The 20,010-nt window shown below is 38.7% G+C and overlaps 1 protein-coding gene across 1 annotated transcript; it reads left to right on the top strand.

Moving 5' to 3' along the window:
* Window positions 1-2,479: 2,479 nt before the first annotated feature.
* LOC128741895 (cytochrome c oxidase subunit 4 isoform 1, mitochondrial) lies at window positions 2,480-3,812 on the top strand. The gene is made up of 3 exons (XM_053837999.1): window positions 2,480-2,536; window positions 3,030-3,253; window positions 3,348-3,812. The coding sequence occupies exons 2-3, from the start codon at window positions 3,047-3,049 to the stop codon at window positions 3,672-3,674; spliced, it is 534 nt and encodes a 177-aa protein (XP_053693974.1). The 5' UTR covers window positions 2,480-2,536; window positions 3,030-3,046; the 3' UTR covers window positions 3,675-3,812.
* Window positions 3,813-20,010: the final 16,198 nt, after the last annotated feature.

Raw genomic sequence — 20,010 nt, 5'->3', positions numbered from 1 at the left:
GTCAACGCGAATACTCACAGTAAGAGATACGCGGAAACTAAAGCCAACGATTTAGCATCAGTGTACAAAAACTGCCAACACTTGCTACTTGCTACTTACTACGGAGCAATAGACCAAATCATCATACCGTCAATTGACAGATACTGGCGCCCTTGTTTACATTTTAGAAAACTTTCCTTTCCGTTTATAGCGAATGTAGCGTGTTTTTTAACATTTTACAGGCATAATGGCTTTTAGATTTAGTCCTAATGCTGTTTAAACTCGGTTTAAACAACAAACTTGCTGTTTAAACAGTTGAAACTTTTTTGGATTCTGCAGTCTGTTTGTAAACAAGGGCGCCAGTATCTGCCAGATGACGTCATCTTGATTTGGTCTATAGACCAAATCAAGGTGACGTCATCTGGCAGATACTGGCGCCCTTGTTTACAAACAGACCGTAGAATCCAAAAAAGTTTCAGCTGTTTAAACGGCAAGTTTGTTGTTTAAGTCGAGTTTAAACAGCATTGGGACTAAATTTAAAAGCCATTATGCCTGTAAAATGTTAAAATACACGCTACATTCCCTATAACCAAAAAAGAAAGTTTTCCAAAATGTAAACAAGGGCGCCACTATCTGTCAATTGACGGTATGATGATTTGGTCTATATGCTGTAGCAGTGTGACTTGATTGTTTTCAACATGATCCGCTTCAGTTATATTTACATCAATTCTGGCTTTAGTTTTCAGAAGGTCGCATAATGCATGCAAAAGGGTTGATTATGCGACCTTTTGAAAACTAAAGCCAGAATTTTGCACAATAGAGCGATATATCTTTCAACTTAATCAGTGTAAAATGAATTGCAAAGCTTTCTACACACTGTGTCCGAGTATAATATTCAAGGTATGTGACAATAGCTTAAGTACATTTCATAACTATTTCAGTACTTGTTAATCAAACATTTAAGCAAACAGTATGCGTGTTCGATCGGCTCTCTTTTGACAATTCTCGCTGCTCGATTGGCTCCCAAGATGGCTGCTTCCGCGTACCTCTGAGTATTTCTACTCTGAGTATTTCTAGATGTAACCCATCACGGTTATGAGTACAATAAACTCAAATTTGTGTAATTTCATGCAACGGTATAATTCATGAGAATAGCGAAGTTCCAAACCATTGCGCATGTTGCCAATATTGGCCGTTCTTGAGATAAAGGGCGCTATCATCGAAAGTTTCTTGAAAAATCCACTGGAATTCTTGCTTTTTTGCTGAAACCATAGCTGCCAGAATTTTTGAAATTTAATTTTTCGACATTGAAATTCGCGACCACAAAACTGAAATTTTTAAGGCTGGATATTTATCACGTCAATGTCACAAATATCATTTCCATCAAGATTCCCATACACTTTTCGTGAAACCAGCGTCTCATCTAGCCCGCAACAAACCTAGTCTTGGATGGGAGATCTTTTGTGTGACGCCCACTCTAACTTTGGCATCGAATAAATGTGTTTTAGTAAGCGCTCGAACAAAGTAGATGTTTTCTTTTTATGTTATATGCGTAAGAAGCGTAAAAGGATGCTATGCACTTTCTTACCCTCTCAGTTTTATCGTCGCCGAGATGTACTGTTGGTTAATTTATTAACGCTTTGACAGCAGGTCGAATAATATTGACTGCTAATTGACCTGAGCTGGGTAAAGTTTTTATTTCGCTCTTAAGATTGCTAAGCTATAAAAACTGAACGTTTTCCACTGCACCATATGTGTTGTTTATTGGGGTGTAAATGGAGGAAAACCACCACCAGCAACAACAAATCGTGCGTCGATGTATGCGTAAAGTAAATGTCAGCAAGCTCAATTGGTACTGATTGTTTTGATGATTTCTTGGCAATTTATCCGACTTAAACATCGTATTAGCTCAATGTATCTGTAATGTGATGTAATATATAATGTATCAATGTATCAAGAAGAAGAAATATTTATTTATTAGGGTGTTAAATATTTCTTGCTGTTAAATACAAACTAATCTGCAGATTGGCAACCATATGGCAACCCTGTCTGTCACCTCGATCAACCCAGGGATACCAGATTTATCGGATTTATCAGTAGATTACGATTTTCTGTAAAATGTGTAAAATATGTGTAAACTTTTGCGCAATGTTCTATTGGTCACAAAACGCATTGGAAACTTTTAATTTGAAGGATTCAATTAGGTAAGGAGCAGATAATTATATTTTGGCAAGATAGCTTCAAAAAATTTTTAAATTTTTAAAATTAAAATTAAATATTAAAAAATTATTTGGTGTCCAAAACAACATGAACCAATGTGTTTATGTTTCGAATCTTTGTTAACGCTGACATGCAAATGATTTGCATACATTTTTTCTGCAATAACCAGTTGCTTGAAGCTCTAAGTAGATTAAAACAAGTTATTTTTGTAAATATCGCATGAAACGAGAAACATTTTGTACATTGCTTGATTTCATTAGATTTGTACTGGCATCTGGCAACCCTGTAAGCAGCTGGTCTATTTTCTTCAGTTTCGATTCTGTCAAGTTTAGCTCAGGTAAGTGCCGATTCTTTAATTATTTCTAATAAAAGGGAATTATTTAGTGTTTTTGCATATAAAAATATTCAAAAAATCATTTAGGGGGTGCGTATGTTTTGATTAGCTGGAGTCTATGATTTTTAATCATGAAAATGAAAACCATATCACATTTTGTTATATTAGGGTTATTTTTTTGGAAATCAGTTTTTTGGAAAAATGTGACTAAATCTTGATAATTTTACTCGTAGATTATGATTCAATTTAAAGAATTTCTTATACTGTTATTTAATTGTCGTATTGTGTTATGTTTAGTCTAATTGCGAGAAACTTACTTTGCAGGTTACATAATAATTTTCAATCTATGTGCTTAATGAGTGCTGTAATCTGTTGACGTTTAATCGAAACCTATGAATTTCATGACAAAGTTTTTTTTGTAATCAGATACGCCCAGTAAGCTATTCTAGGTATTATACGCTAAAGTTTATTTTGTTTTTTTCTATATTCATTACAGCGTTAGAATAAATCGGAATGGCTAATGTAAACCTCGCGCAGGTCATCCTGCGGAATGCCCTCCGCACCAAGGTTGGCGTCCGACATAATCACGATTTGATCGTACAGAAAATCGGCAAACGTGAAATTGTCGGTTACGGCTGGAACGGATTACCAGTGTACGCTGATCGTGTGGATTACCCAATGCCACCAATCCGCTTCAAGGAGCCAACGCCCGATGTGTTGGTAAGTGTTCTGCGATAAAGCTTCGCGAGGATTACTCGAGATGGTTGTGAATTTAAGTGTAAATTTTAAAATACACCATCTATTTACTATGCAGGCTCTGCGTGAAAAGGAGAAGGGAGACTGGAAGAAGCTGTCTATCCAGGAGAAGAAAGCACTGTACCGTGCATCCTTCTGTCAGACCTTTTCTGAGATGAAGTATCCAACAGGAGAGTGGAAGATGTGTCTCGGGTTTGGTCTGATTGCCATTTCGATGAGCATTGCTACCATGCTGATGATGAAGGCGTTTGTTTACGACGATCTCCCGATTACTTTCGATGAAGAGCACCAGAAAGCTCAGCTCAAGCGTATGCTTGACCTTGGTGTTGGCAACATCGATGGACTTTCATCCAAGTGGGACTACGAAAACAACAAGTGGAAGTAAACCCTTGCCCTGCAAAGTATTAGTTGGTAATTGTGTACTATAATTGTCTATCGCTGCAGGCGGTGTTCATTCCGTCTTCGAATTGGCTATCAAAAGAAACTAATAAACTTAATTAGGTTTCTCCTGATATCATTTTTGTTTTCATTTTGGAACATCGATGACGAAGCTTTTCGAAAATCGATAGTTGAAAATGTATGTTAATGTATTGTATGTATTCCATATGTACTGTTTGTTTGAAATATGTGGCTACAGAAAGTCTGCTAATCACCTTGTACAGGCAGTTGAAAGTGACCAATGTTTTAACAGCTTTATTTTTGAATGTACTTTCAGTACATATTAATCTTTAGATTAACACATTTTGCACATTTTAATCTAAATTATTAGTATATTTCCTGAACTGATTTGATCTTTGGTAGCCAATTTTGATAACGACACCAGATAAGGGCAGCAAACCGAACCTGTCGTAATTTCCGTAACCGGGCAGCATCTCTGCGCGTGTTACTAACTAGTATCGTTGCCGATATAAGACAGAGGGCTCACCAAGAATGGCTCGCTTACTCGTCAATCGGATGCTGCTAATCGTTGCCGATGTAGGACAGAGGGCTCACCAAGAATGGCTCGCTTACTCGTCGATCGGGTGACGTCCTTCGTCTCGATTGGGCTATTTGGAGGCCCAAGAGTTGCTGCTAATCGTTGCCGATGTAGGACAGAGGGCTCACCAAGAATGGCTCGCTTACTCGTCGATCGGGTGACGTCCTTCGTCTCGATTGGGCTACTTGAAGGCCCAAGAGGTGCTGCTAATCGTTGCCGATGTAGGACAGAGGGCTCACCAAGATGGCTCGCTTACTCGTCGATCGGGTGACGTCCTTCGTCTCGATTGGGCTACTTGAAGGCCCAAGAGTTGCTGCTGATGTTCTACTTGGCTGAACTGCTTACCGCTCCCGATGTGTACTTCTCAGCGTCCGACATTCGAATGAGCTCTCTTGCGGCGCGCACGCCTATTTATAGCAAATGACTCTTACGTACTAGTAGAAGGGGCGGGGCGAATATGTACTCTGTCTAATGCAAATTGGCGGACTTCGGACATCAACTTGAGAAATATGTATCATTTTCTTTTTTTTTCACGTATAATATTATTTAACTTAGAATTTTATTTTTATTCATTTAATATTTGATTCATCTCAACATTTAACATTCTTATCCTACAATACTATCCTTGTGTACTCTCTAATCAAAAATACTATACAAAACCATATCGTTAAATCTAGAAGGTTTTCTTAATAAACGCTTGGGTCTATCATTTGCCTCGTGCATGTTTTCTGTTATATCAGGAAACTGTAATTCAGACATTGTTTCGCGACTTTCATTTGATTCTGGATTGTTTTCTTCTTGCATCACAGCGGGAACTTTTTTTACATCCTGTACGTTTCTACTGTACTGCACGCCTCGGCTACTCTGAACAATAACTTTCGCACCGTCCCTTGCCAGAACGGTATAACGGTCTTCGGTGAATGTAGGATCTCCTTTTTGTTTCGAGCTTTGTGCCATCAGTATCTTATCTCCTACTGCAATATCCGAACATTTCGCTCCTCTAACTGCATCTGCATACTTTTTGCTATCTAGCTTCGAGGCAGCATCCTTTTCACGTATATCCGTACGATCTACTGGTTCAGGAGAATACTTTTCCCATAAACATGGAAAGGTTCCTCTGTATCTCCATCCGACGAGTAACTCAAACGGCGTGATTCCGAGACGTGATAGTGGTCGAACTCTGTTGTGCATATGCAAGTATTTTTCCAATGCTAGTTTCCAGTTAATATTGTCAAGTTTCGCGGCAGCAAAAGCTTCTTTCAACCCTTTATTTTGCCGTTCTACCGCACCGTTGGATTGAGCACTTAATGGGATCGATTTTCTAATTTTTACACCACGGTTTTCCCAGGTTTTGACAAAATTTTCACTTTGGAATGGCGGACCATTGTCACTGTGAATTATGAGCGGATAACCCCAAACTTCGAAAATTCTTCCTAACGCTGCATTAACACAATCCGCATCTATGTTCTTCATCTCAATTACATGTAGATACCTAGAGTAGGTATCTACTATAACCAAGAATTCTCCCGATCCGAAACCTTTGAACGAAAAAAAATCCACTTGTAAAATTTCCCACGGTCCTTCCGGTAATTCACGATTTGTTAATGGAATGGGTGGGTTTCTTCTCGATAATCTGAAACAAGTCTCACAGCCTTCTACAAAATTTTCAACTTGTTTGGCCATTCCTGGCCACCAGAAATAGTTTCTTAGGATTTTCTTCATGGAACCTATGCCCATATGTCCTTGGTGTGCTGAACTAAGTGCTCTTTCTCGAAGAGCGTAGGGCAGAATAACTCGGTCTCTAGCGAAGATTAATGCTCCAAATATTCTCAGATTCTTTGATTCTGATTCGAATCTCCTCAAAGATTTATCCCATTTGCCACTCTTAATTGCTGATCTCACTAATATCAGCTCAGTATCCTTCTCAGCCTCTATCTCGATATCATCCCACGTGATTTCCATTGTACCAGTGTCCAGCAAATACAATAAATGTTTTTCTTCAGCGTCATCGAACGGCATAGGGGATTGAGATTCCTTCACTAACCGAGATAAGGCATCAGCGACATTAGCTTCTCCTGAAATGGTAGCAACGTTGAAGCAATATGGCTGCAACCGCAACGCCCAAGCCTCAGCTCTCGATACCGCTCTTTTACCAATTCGGTGTAAGCCGCCGAAAATAAAAGCATTCGATTCGGCGTCCGTCCGGATTGTAAAGTTAAAGTTTAAAAGATACACCGAAAAGCGTTCAACACCCCAAACCATTGCCAGTGCTTCCTTTTGAGTTTGAGGATATTTCTTCTCCGCAAGTGTTAAAGCTTTTGATGCACATGATATAATCCGAGGTTTCGACGTATGGTCATATTGAACGAGGATCGCTCCTAACCCGTAAGGTGAGGCATCTACGAATAAGTCTGTTTTATCGTCTCGGTTGAAATAACCCAGAGTCTTGATGAATCTCCCTGCATCATTCTTCAGGTTATTGAACTCGTCTTCTAGGTCAGGATTCCAATAGAATTCTTTTGAATTAGCCAATTCTCTCAAATAGCGAGTTTTATCCGCACGCTGAGGAACGAATCGTTCTATAAACGTGATCAAACCAAGAAAACTCTTTACTTCTCCTTGTATTTCTGGTTTGCGAAAGTTCTTTATCGCTCCAATTTTTTCGTCATCTACTTGCCATCCTTTAGTTGATAATGTAAAACCCAAAAATTTTGTTTGTTGCTGCGCGAAACTGCATTTGTCATAATTTATTCGTACGTTGTGTTCTTCGAGCCTTTTCATGACGTTTTGTAAGTTATGATCATGCTCTTCTCTTGTTCGCCCATATACTAAGATATCATCCAGATAATTGACGGTTCCATCACATCCCGAGAGTACTACTGTTTGCATGACCTCCTGAAATATGTCAGGGGCGTTTGTTAAACCAAATGGCAACCGGCAACATCTATAAAGTCCATCTCCAGCGAAAAAATTCGTAAGATGTCTCGATTTTTCATCTAGCACTATGTGGAAAAATGCACTGGTTAGGTCTATCGTGGAGAAGTATGCAGCGCCATGCAATTCCATCAGAATGGATTGAAAAGTTGGCATTTTGAAAGGAGTTCTATGTATGCACTTATTAGGTCCACGCAAGTCGACCACTAGACGAATATCAGTTTTCCCTTTTGGAATAACTAATAGCGATGAACAAAAACTTTTATCCATATCCATAGTCACCTTCTCAATAATACCTGTTGCTTTTAATTCATCAAGTTTCTGTCTTGTCAGCTCTTTGAAAGCTGGAGGGATGTGCGTATAAACGTTCCTTGAAGGGGGTAAAGAGTTATCATAGCTCAGTATAACCGCCGGTACGTTAAATTTTGGAAACTCCTCGAAACGCTGAACGCTCTGCACAGAAACAAATTCACATCTCCAGTCAGGATCGGTCCCGTCAGCGCCGGTAATCGAAACTTCAAGCCCCACTTCAAGTAAACTATATCTGGTTGCAGTGTTGAAGCCAAGAAGCGCTTTAGAACCATCTACCACATAGAACTTTTCTACTGTAACTGACCTATCTTCAGAAACAAAAAGTTCTGCTGAAAAAGTTGCTATCACGTTGATGTTTCCGGCTGTTGCATATGCACGCAAAATCTTATCGGACTCGTAACTCAACTCGTGCAAATTTTGTCTTGCCTTTTCGTCTCGAAGCATAGCGTTGAACGATTCTGGAGTAATAGTATTAACCTGTGCTCCAGAGTCTACAAAAAATACAACTTTTACGCCAGCAACGAACCCTGTAACGTAAGCCTTTGCGTCATTCGTCGTCACCGAATCGACGTTTCCAATATCATCTTTACATAATGGCGAGGATTGAAGTACCTGGAATAATTGCTTCATTCAATTAAAACAGTTTGCTTCATTTTTACTTTTTATTATCATATTATCATAGTAATAATAAATCACAAAAAATAATTATTCATCACTTTGTATTACCTCACTTTGTTCTAAATTTTCTTCTGTTTTCTCCACTGCTGCGATTTTGCTTGGAGGCTCTGTGTCTTCTCCTGTCCAACGACGTTTACGAGATTCACCTTTTATTTGAGATGAACACGCTCGTTCAATGTGTCCCCGGCGATTGCAGCTGTGGCAGACTTTCTCACGGTGAAAACAATCATCTGAAGAGTGATACGTGCTCAGGCATCTCCAGCACGATCGGGCAAATCTTGGGTTTCTCGATGTACCACGAGTAACCGCTCCTCTAGCACGGTTACCTGCTAATCCCCGTGAAGATCCATAATGACTACGGCGAGGTTGTCCATAATTGTTCGACTGATGTGAAACTAGCGCTACCGTTGCTGCTCTCTGTTGATGGAGTCTGCGATAATCATCTTCATTATCCAGTTCCACTTCTCGGATGCGCACTTGATCAATTAACTCGTTGAGTGTCCCTCCATCAGTTAGAACCCGGTAAGATACAGTTCTCACTCGGCTATCTGAGGAACCTCTGGTTACGGTTCTTGAAATGGCTTCGAACATCTCATCCGCCTTGTAGTTACAAAGCTTCGATGCGGCAGCAACTCTTCTCACATAGTCAATATTGAGTTCACCGTTCCTTTGCACCATATTCGATAGCTTACTACGCTGGGATAAAATATACGCTCTTGACGCAAAATAAGCGTCTAGTCGAGCAATTGCATTTGAATAGGGATACATTTGCTCATCAACCATATCAGCTTGCGATGTGGTGCCATCAAGTAGCTCAAGAAGCAACGGGCCTGCTTTGATGCGGAATAAATCGAATCTGGTCGATTCATCGGCCGCTTGAATAAGATTTAATGATGCATTAAACACGTTTTTCCAGTGATCATAGGCTCTCTTGTTGATTTCCGTATCTCCGGTCGCTGGCGAACATTCTGGAATGTTCAAGCTACCTAATGACATGTTGTTCATTGTCATAAGGAGCGTTTCGTTTCCGCTGTTCTGCTCATCGCGTATTGTGCTGGATCGTGCTTCACAAAAATCTGCATTTTGCGTCATCCCAGCCAACACACGGCTAAGTTGTTCCTGTTCCAAACGGGTCTTTTCCAATTCTGCCTTCATTTTAGCTAGTTCCTCCTTTAGCTTCTTCGTACGCTTTTCCTTTGAATGTCTGTAAACATAAAAGGTATAAGTGTTTTTTTTAACTCACGCATTTCAGAGTCACATCACATGTAATTAAAGTAATTTGAGATTTCATTGTAACTAGAAAACTATGCCTTTTCAATCATAGTTTTCATTAATTTTTATTTTTCGATTCAAAATCCCGCCATTTCCATCGGGATTTGAGATTTCATTGTAACTAGGAAACTATGCCTTTTCAATCATAACTTTCATTAATTTTTAGTTTTCGACTCCCGCCATTTCCATCGGGATTCGTTATATTCCACCTTTCCTATTGGAATATATACAATACTTATTCATTCTTCCATGAAGAACTAACAACTATATTCCACCTTTCCAATTGGAATATATTTCATTACACTAAATGAAATCTCAATTCACGTCTCAACTTGATATCGAAATTGAAAATTTACCTTTTCTCAGTATAATCAGGTCCGGTGTTGCCACCGACGGCGCCATTGTCGTAATTTCCGTAACCGGGCAGCATCTCTGCGCGTGTTACTAACTAGTATCGTTGCCGATATAAGACAGAGGGCTCACCAAGAATGGCTCGCTTACTCGTCAATCGGATGCTGCTAATCGTTGCCGATGTAGGACAGAGGGCTCACCAAGAATGGCTCGCTTACTCGTCGATCGGGTGACGTCCTTCGTCTCGATTGGGCTATTTGGAGGCCCAAGAGTTGCTGCTAATCGTTGCCGATGTAGGACAGAGGGCTCACCAAGAATGGCTCGCTTACTCGTCGATCGGGTGACGTCCTTCGTCTCGATTGGGCTACTTGAAGGCCCAAGAGGTGCTGCTAATCGTTGCCGATGTAGGACAGAGGGCTCACCAAGATGGCTCGCTTACTCGTCGATCGGGTGACGTCCTTCGTCTCGATTGGGCTACTTGAAGGCCCAAGAGTTGCTGCTGATGTTCTACTTGGCTGAACTGCTTACCGCTCCCGATGTGTACTTCTCAGCGTCCGACATTCGAATGAGCTCTCTTGCGGCGCGCACGCCTATTTATAGCAAATGACTCTTACGTACTAGTAGAAGGGGCGGGGCGAATATGTACTCTGTCTAATGCAAATTGGCGGACTTCGGACATCAACTTGAGAAATATGTATCATTTTCTTTTTTTTTCACGTATAATATTATTTAACTTAGAATTTTATTTTTATTCATTTAATATTTGATTCATCTCAACATTTAACATTCTTATCCTACAGAACCCAGTAAAGATCATGGAACTCCCTGGTGATTTTCGTTCTGGAAAATATATTTTTGTAGGAAAAGTAAAAAGTTAGTGTGCTATTCAAAACGAACCTGAGATCAAGAAAGCGATTGACGCAATACAACAGAAGAACTTATGATCGCTTTGTCGAAAGTCTTGGAAAAACTGACGTTAAGTATAATATTGCTTAAACGATCAATCTTTAGATATGTGTCTACCAGTTATTAGGGTTCTATACAATCAGAGTTCGGTCTGATGGCTGATATTGTGAACAACAAGAAGGAAATGGTCCATGGTTGCTGTCCTGTGATACGTCAGATATGTTAATTGAACTATCATATGGCATCCAGGAAACTTACTTACTTATTGGTCCGTAACATCCGATCAGGCAGAACAAAGGGAATCAAAGATCTCTACTGTCGACGGTCATCTGTCGTCATCGACGTCGTCTTTTAACTGTCGCCAGGACAGGTTTTCGTCACCAGCCAAGGCAGGCAGTCGTTGGCTAAGCTGCGTTGCCATAAGCCTAAGAAACTGCCTGTTCTGAATTCCTGTCGAGTGCTTCTCTGCATATCTCCTTCACTTCTTTTCTCAAGGTATGCCCAATCTACTTCCACCAATGTTCTCGAGTTTATATTACTATCGGCCATTGATGACATCGGTCAAGTAACAATTTTGTTGTATAATAGCTTTTTTTTCTTTCTTGCTTGATAAGCAGTTGTTTCGCGGAAATTAGCTGCACAATAGTTTAATAAGCTATTATACAGGAAAAATGTTACTTGGGCAACAATGGCGAATGGTGATAGCGATGGTCGAATATCCAGTTACCAGGCCAACAGCAATGTGTGGTATATCGCGCTCAGCGATTAATAAATACCTGCAGTTTTAGCGTTGTTTCCGCTGAGACGCACTGCATTTCGTAGACATACGGATTTAATGTTTGAGTCGAAAATGCGGTTTTTCGTATGTAGAGTGATCTGGTTTGAGCACCAGACGGTTCGTAGACCTGTAAAGGCACTCCTGGCCTTCCTGATCCGTGTGGCTATATCAGTCCTAATACCACCATCGGGTGTGGTCTAGCTACCAAGATATTGAAAGGCCACCTGCTCAATCTGTTGTCCAGCTACAGTGGATTTGGTGGAATTATTGTTAGCGTTCTGTGAGACCTGCTGACTGGGAGCTTTCGGAGAAGTTGTCCTACTTGCTCTGGATATCATCGGCGTTGTGCGATGTCGTCGGCCAGATCGAGGTTGTTTAACTGCTTCAGTGTTAGAGACCTTCAAGATAATTATTGTTCCAGCTAGTATCTCATCCATAACGATGAGAAACAGCAGCGGTCATAATATGCAGCACAGCACACCAGCAGACGCCATTGTGCAACATATTGCACGTGAATGCCTCATATTGAGCCTCGATGAGATGGATTAGCTTATCTGGAACTTGGTTTTTGGTTCGACCTACGCGGGAAACCCACGTGACCTTATGTGCTGGTCTATGAGAAAAGAGTGAAATCTAGGTCCATTTCTCTTTGTTAATACCACAAAACTCTATATACAGCTCCCCGTTTTCGCTCAGGCCGTGGCGTCCCATGACGCATTCAAGGTCCGCCTTGTTTAAGCCAATTTTTGCGTTGAATTCGCCCAAGTGGATTTGAATGTTTTCCTTCGGGATTATTAAGCTGGCTGTAGAAAATCTCTTTTTCCTGCGAGTTGGTAGAATCTGTTGGCGTATAGAACAAACCCGTGTTCTAAATCAGGCCACGATTCACAGGTCTGCATCAAAAAAATTGCTTTGAATTTTTAAACTGATTCTCATAGATTTTTGTCTACTGAATTCAGAAAAAATAGTAAAAATTGTCCATCACGTCACGTTTTCATGCAATACTTGTTGAATAATCTAGAAATTTGTTTTTAGACATAAAGCAGCATAAATATTTCGGATGTAATTTACATTAAAAAGTTATTTTTGCATCAAAATTGTATCTATTAATGTAAATCCTTCCATGTTTTGGAAGAAAACCATGTAATATGGAGAAACTATGGAGAATATTATTTTAAAGCAGATTTGGTGCGCTCAAATACACCAACTTGCGCTCAGTCGACTGTATTATCTTATAGAAGCAAATTCGATAAAAGTCATGTATGAAACATTTATAGAGCTGAATGCAATCTATAATCTTTCTGAATTGAGTACTCCATCATTTTTTGTATTCACGCAGTATAAAAGTGTTGCAACCTTATCATTAGTGCGAACTAACCTTCTGTTTATATAACAAGGTTTAAAGACCGTCTTTATTATAAATGGAAAAAAATATGCACTACTCTATTCAGCGAAATTGTAGACTACATTTAGCTCCACAAATGCTTCTTAAATGTTTTTTCCAGATTTTGCTTCTGTGAGGCATAGCAGAGGCATAGTTTGCGTAAGTGAGCGTACCTGAGTACATTAACCCTGTGTTAAAAAAATAGTAAAGTTAAAAATTTCAGTCTACCAGTATTTTTCCTGTATTTATTAGGTAAAAATTTACTAAAATAATAAAAAAAGATCTTATTTAGGTTTTTAATTATGAATCCGTGATAATAATTTTTCCATATAATTTGTGACTTTTCCATACAAGAAGCATAATTTGCAAAAAATCTGTACGTGCTGGAGAAAAACGGAAATCGGTTTTGGATTCAGCACCCAAAAAAACATAATTCATCTAAAATATCTCATGCAGCCGAAAAAAAATTTTTTTGCAGGCCTGTGTTATTATTTCGTTTATCGGTTTGCATTTCTTCAGGGCCACATGTGCTCCTGGGCTCATCCGAAATCCAACTTCTCTCTGTCTCGAGTAGTATTTTCACCACGTATGCCAGAGTAAAGCCAAGTATGCCAGAGTAGAGTTCATGTTCCTATTTCCAAGCTAGAGGTCACCATTAATACAGATCAATTCTGAGCTAAAGGTCACCAATAATACAAATCAATTCTGATAGATTTCTGATACAGATTTTCTGTAATTTGCTAAGTTTTCGGGTACAATAAATGTTTAGCCTATTAGATCTTCTCTACCCCACTGATGAAGCTGCCATTTTAGATGTAGTGGGCAAGAGCCGCTATTTCCCCTTCCCTGTCTGCGTACGATAAACAAGGTTGCGTTCCCCAGCAGGCGCCACGTGGAGGTAAGAAGAGGGCTGGAGTTAGTGGACAGAGGTTGTAGAGTTGCACCTGTTCATTCTTTGCCAACCAAAATCTTTGAATCCACAGTTTAATAAAATCACAGTTAGTTCTGAGAGCAGATCTTCAATAAGAAGTTAATGGTCTATTGTTGCTTCCCTGCGGTACGTCAAAGATATTAAATCTAAATACTACCATATAGGTTATATTCAGAAAACAAAAAGTTGATAAGCTAGTGTACAACAAAGATATTTTCTGAGTGGTCTCGGTAATCACGGAAACAAATCGCATCAGAGTTTGTGCGTTGCAGTACTGTTAATATTCATCAGCACAGCGTTCAAACTTCTGGATTATCAGTCTACCTTGCATTGAAAATCTGCTTGCTTTGATCAAACGTAAATAATAACTAAATGCAGCAAGCATGAACTTCATGCACGAGAATATACAATATCAGCGCCCTGTGATATTGTAACAAACTGATATTCACGTTTGAGCAGTAAAAATCAATAAAAAAAAATATGTTGTTATTTAGCATCTATTGCGTTCAGCGGTTGGACATAATATTTTTCTTTTCATTTACTGCATTTAAAATTGTTTTTTTTTTCCTGAAGTGAATATCACCTTGTGGATTTGAAAATCACTTTCTCCTGTTCTATTTTCACGATATATTGAACTTGTATACTACGATGAAAATCACTGTGCAGTTGTACATACGAAACTCAGAGGCATAAAAAACAATGTATGCTAAGAAAAAAGATTTTCTGTTTTGTTTGAAATTCGGTGATAATTAAAGACCCTGCGTTGTCCACGTACAGCTATTGATTTCGCATACACATGTACAACTGTTTTACAACTTTTGTTGTTCCTAATATTTCGTTAATGCAAGAAATAAAGCTCGTTCCTCGTTTTCGAAAAGTAAGAAAAGCAAAATCAAAGTTTTTTTTCCGGTTAAATTTAACTATTTTCTTTTTTCTGACGATATGCATTTCGTTTATGATTTGCAGGCTTAATTAATGTTTGTTGTCAAACTCAAGTTCGTAATAGATAGTAAAATTTAACCGTAAATAAGCGTCCAACTTAACCACAGATAAATAAAACATAAACATTAGACAAAATCTTTTGAGTGCCACTCATTGAGTGGTATTAAAAAGAAATGACAGGTTTGTTTTTGAAAATGGGACGGGATTAAATAAAAATTATCAAACTTTGCTAATATATTTTTTTAATTTCCCGAAAGTCTTGAAATGATTAACTGCTCAAATTTGCCGAATATTTTCTTGTGATGCAATTTTATCGTGGACACCCCCTAGAAACTGTTTAAATAAAACGGTCAGCAGCAATGGTGACAGAATGAACGATGTAAGCCGAGGATCAAACTAAACAATTCGACATTTATAAATTCACACTTCATTCTTTCTTTCCAGATAGGCCGAGGAGACAATTGAACTGGTTTGCGGTCGCTTTCGCTTAAAGTTGGCATAAATTTAATTACACTTTTTATGCTTTCGCCTGTTTTCCTTCTTTGGAATTTCTATGTATTCCCCCGCCCCTCCAGCCAATTATTCCGATGGTTGTCATAAGCAAAGCACAAAGCAATAAGCTTTATTTCTGGGGAGAAGAAAAACCCACCGTACGTTCGTCGTGTGATCGGAATGAACCGGAAGGCGGCGGGAGCCTAAGGCACAACGTGCAAAGTTAGATTGAAATGAACTTTGCGCCAAATCCTTTGCGATGTAAGTTTTTGTCGGAAATTTAATTAAAAAGTTTTGTTTCCATTTAAAATCGCTGTGAAAATAAAACGACCGTTTAGTGATTACACACAGATTAGCTTTGTAACTGAGAAATCATTCTGTGCGGGAAAACCGTCTTTCTTCGGGCCTTCCCATGAATCGTCCTTAACTTGCTGGTGTAGAGAATGGAATTTAAATTTGCATTTGTTATTTCGCTCCGCGTAACCCTGATCTTCCGTTTCGATGCCTTAACCTAGTTGATAACATCTAATGAATGCCAAGGTCGCCGACTTAATTTAGCATTATCTATTTTAATTGTTTCATCGAGGTATATTAACAATTTAATAAAAGTATGTTTTCAATTACTAACCTATTAGTCACATACAGCCATGCGCCTCCATTTGTTCACGTTCAGTGGAGAAGATAATATTCCGTGAAGACAATTCCCTAATGATTATGATAGCAGTTTAAACGAGTTACTGGTGTTTGGAAATGCATACATTTCTTTGATGTAATATAAACAAACAGATTACCTGGAATTAAAAGCATCTTAATCATGAATCATGTTTAAACGAACAGAACAATCGATTGATTTACTTAAATCATACACAGCCGAAAGGGCGAATAGACAATGCCAGCTATGCATCTGCATACATTCTTAATGCAGTGTTATGAATCTGAACTCCCAGCTGCCGGAATGAGCACCTTCTATCAGATTCTCTGTTTGTCTAAAGAACGGCTCAAGTTTTAAGACAGAGAGTAGGGCGATAACAATTTATCTTCGGTCTCTGGTTCGATTTATGTGCCCAATATTTCATTCGGAGGCCCATCAGTTGCAGTAGCTGGTGTACTACTTACGGTCATCATTCCAGTGAGGATGGTCAGTTCCAGTGAGAACGTAAGATTAAGACAGCACAACATAGAATTGAAATTGATTGTTCGATAATTTATGGTAATCTCATCATCAAGTCAATTTTCTATGGACATCTGAACTGTTGGGTTTACCTCTCTGGTTAAACGAGGTCAAGATTAGTTTTGATTTCAACTTTTTGAGCATGTAAGCTGAACAAAAGCTTCTCTCATTACTACAATCAATAATGGAAATTTATTTTATATTTTTACATGCTTAAATGTCTATAAATGTAAAATGAATTTCATGGCTAGTCTAAGGGTGATATTGCCTGTTGTAAGCTAATGATGACTTTTTTATTATTTTCAAACATAAGCTATATTGCATTGCACTTCAGCAAATCACAGTTTCACTGCTAATATAAGTCAGTCCCAGTTCCATAGTGCTTGCGATATTTTATAAGTTCGAGCCAAACCGTTGTATACTGCTCCGATACTATACTGCTGCTGCTTCTGCTGTTTGCTTATTATACATACATCCATCCGGTGTAACGTTGGGTTGCCCTTCGTTCGACTGTGTGTCTGGCAGAGTACGCGAAATTCGCTTTCTCCCGATGTGCTTACCTTCCGGTTCACATTACATCGCTTCGCAAACTGGCGGAAGCTTTGCTTGACTTGCCTGTGCTACACTTGCTTGTTTGAGCTTTATATCAGAAGTTAAACAATACACACTTCGTTTACCATGCGGAAGGCTTCAGGGCAGTAGAAGAACTGCTATATGATGATGTATGATTAAGTCAACGTGCTAGTAGGTAGGTACGAAGGAATTTTGTTTTGTCGAGAATCCGCCTTTATGGCCTCAGTTATTTCGCATTGAGACTTTCTGATCAGACGGCGTTAAGTGAATAGCGGCATATAGTTCTGTTCAAAACCTGGATTATGATAACAGTTTACAATGTGTAACCAGAAAATTTCAGCATTTCGCGATAGTTTTCCGTTTACTTTCAAAATATTAGTTGGCGCAGAGTAATATCCCTACAGGTTTGAAAAGTAGTTGAACTGATTCTGATGAGGTGCAATATATATTTACTTAACCCATTAAGCCCCACACTCCAGCAGAGATAACAAGCTGAAACTTTCAGAAAAGTCATCATTTACAATTTGTTTGCCTGTGTTACATGAAAGAACAACTTAAAATCAAAAAATGTTTATTCAAAAAACCAGCATAACATAATGTTGTTTTCAATATTGTTTCTGTTATGAGTTGCTATTTGCAACTTATTGAATTTTGATTTTGTCCTGACTGTCAACCAGAAACGCAGCCTGTGATAAATATTGTCCAGTCGTTTATAAACATTGATTTTTTTTTTCATCTCTTTGAATCGATGGCATGCAACAGTATAAATTATAAATTGAACCCGTCAAATCACATTGGATCAATTTATTTATGTGACCACTTCACTGGAAGAGTCAAACAAATCACACAGCTAAATAGCATTTAACTTATGAGATTGAATTTATTCCAGTGGTTCACGATGAATTTAATCGAATCAATTTCATTAGCGGTTTCATTTTGCATGGATAGCAGAAATAACTGATTAAATACAATCAAACGCTTGTAGACTACGTGGCTAACATTACCATGATTCCTGAACCATTCCTGTATTTGAAAATGGCGTGAAATGAAAAAAAAAAAACACTGTTTAGGATCGATGTTACAATTCAGACATCATCCAGATGCTTCCAGCACAAATGGTAGGTACAAATGTATCGCCTGTAAAACAAGGCTACTCGGAAGTCGGAACTCGTTGATTGGAAACATCGCCACATTTTCGCATAATTTCCGTAACCGGTTTCTGAATCATTGATTAAGGTTGGTTCCTATCAATGGCAAATTTATGACCACTGCTGGTACTGTGCTGTATTGAACGGTGCTTTTAGCGCTATTACTTTTTGGATAGTTTGGCATTATGACTATTAGGTGGAATAGTGATCTCTGTTAAGTGTAGGTTTGTCCAAAACTTGTAATTGAGATCTTACGAAATCCTATAGCAGGTATGCTCAAATATTAATAAAAAGCCGGTATTTAACTTACAAATGGTGGAAGCCAAATAATGAAATTATTGATATGGATTGACCCCCAGGCGTCGCCATTTTTCTGTGACTGAAGTCTATATTTCAAAAGCTCTGGGTGGGAAATCAAAAAAGTAAAGTCATGGGTATAAACATCATTAAGAACTTGATCTTTCGCAGCCGGTTATTAGAGTACACAAAAATTACGAGGCTAGTGCAAAGATCCTATTGACTCTATGAGCAGCACCGCCTAGTCGAGACTCAAATATACGACCACTGGCTTCCTAGACCAGCATCGTACCTCAGCTAACTGGGCAGGAAATCAATTCATAGTAATTAGATAGGCCGGTCATTATTATTTGTGGCCCACCGTCGAGGGGACCATCAGTATGAAGGTACTGTGAATTCGCATATAAGAATGTGTTGGTGATGTGGATAGTACCTTTAGAGTGAGGCAAATTAAAACCCAATATGGCAGTCAAATATAAGATGACCGTCAATTTTTTTTCATTTCATTTGATTCTTCCTCTTTACACAACCGTTTCGTTTGTTGTTTGTTTTATAGCAAATTTTGGAAATATCATAATAATTATATGAAAGGTGTGAACCTTGGTACCTTGGTTGTTTCACTTAGTCAATGCGAATGCACACCTAATTTGATAAAATATTTTATATCATTTTTCTCAGCTTTTCAATGGTGGTCTTAGAATAAAAATCGGTTGGGGGGCTCATAGCGAAGACAGCGTTTTTTTATAAAATCCAATATATGAAAAGAAATATTTACTCCATTTGAAAGCCCTGTTCTTCTTTACAAAGTCTTGCTATTTCTTAGTTGTTGCATTGAAAATTTGAGAAATATCACATGATCTCACGGTGTGTTAAAAATTGAAATTGAAGAGCTATATATCCCGTGGTGGACGGGCCTTTTCCGATCGGTTTGTAAGTAGTAAAACCCCGTTGAAACGGGGTCACTACTGACACGAGGTCTTCAAATTGAAGAACATTTGTACTTGATTGGTTGAAAATGGTTAAAAAATGAGAATTACAGTTTAAATACCACGAAACAGTAGAGCTCTAGGTCACCAAGGGGCCCGACAGTTTAAAGAAATGTTAAAAAATGTGATATTCTCTAAATTTGCGATGAAACAACTAACAAGTGGTATAACTCTGTATAGAAGGAGAACTGGGTTTTTTAATTGAGTAACACTTTTTTAGCGGCCTCCTTGGATTTGGTCGCCATATTGGATTTTATCAAAAAATCGAAGTTTTCGCCATGATCCCCCCCCACTGATTTTTATTTTAAGACTACCATTAGAAAGCTGAGAAAAAAAGAAAAAACATTCATAAAATTAGGCGTGAAAAAGCTGTATTTCATCAGATCGATCAACGCATTTTTTACGAAAATTGCATCCTTTGGGAGCCTCGCAGCAACTACATAAATAAAGTAAGTAAATAAAGTAAGAATCTACTGTTTTATCTTACTTACTTATTCAGTCGAGAGCCGGAGGGGCTCTTGCCGTACCAAGAATTCCTCTCCATTGCACTCGATCCTCGGCTACTCGTTGCCAATTCGTTGTGCGTCTCG

Source organism: Sabethes cyaneus, chromosome 3 (assembly GCF_943734655.1).
Source record: "Sabethes cyaneus chromosome 3, idSabCyanKW18_F2, whole genome shotgun sequence".
Taxonomy (NCBI): domain Eukaryota; kingdom Metazoa; phylum Arthropoda; class Insecta; order Diptera; family Culicidae; genus Sabethes; species Sabethes cyaneus.
This window is presented reverse-complemented; position numbering and strand designations above follow the sequence as displayed.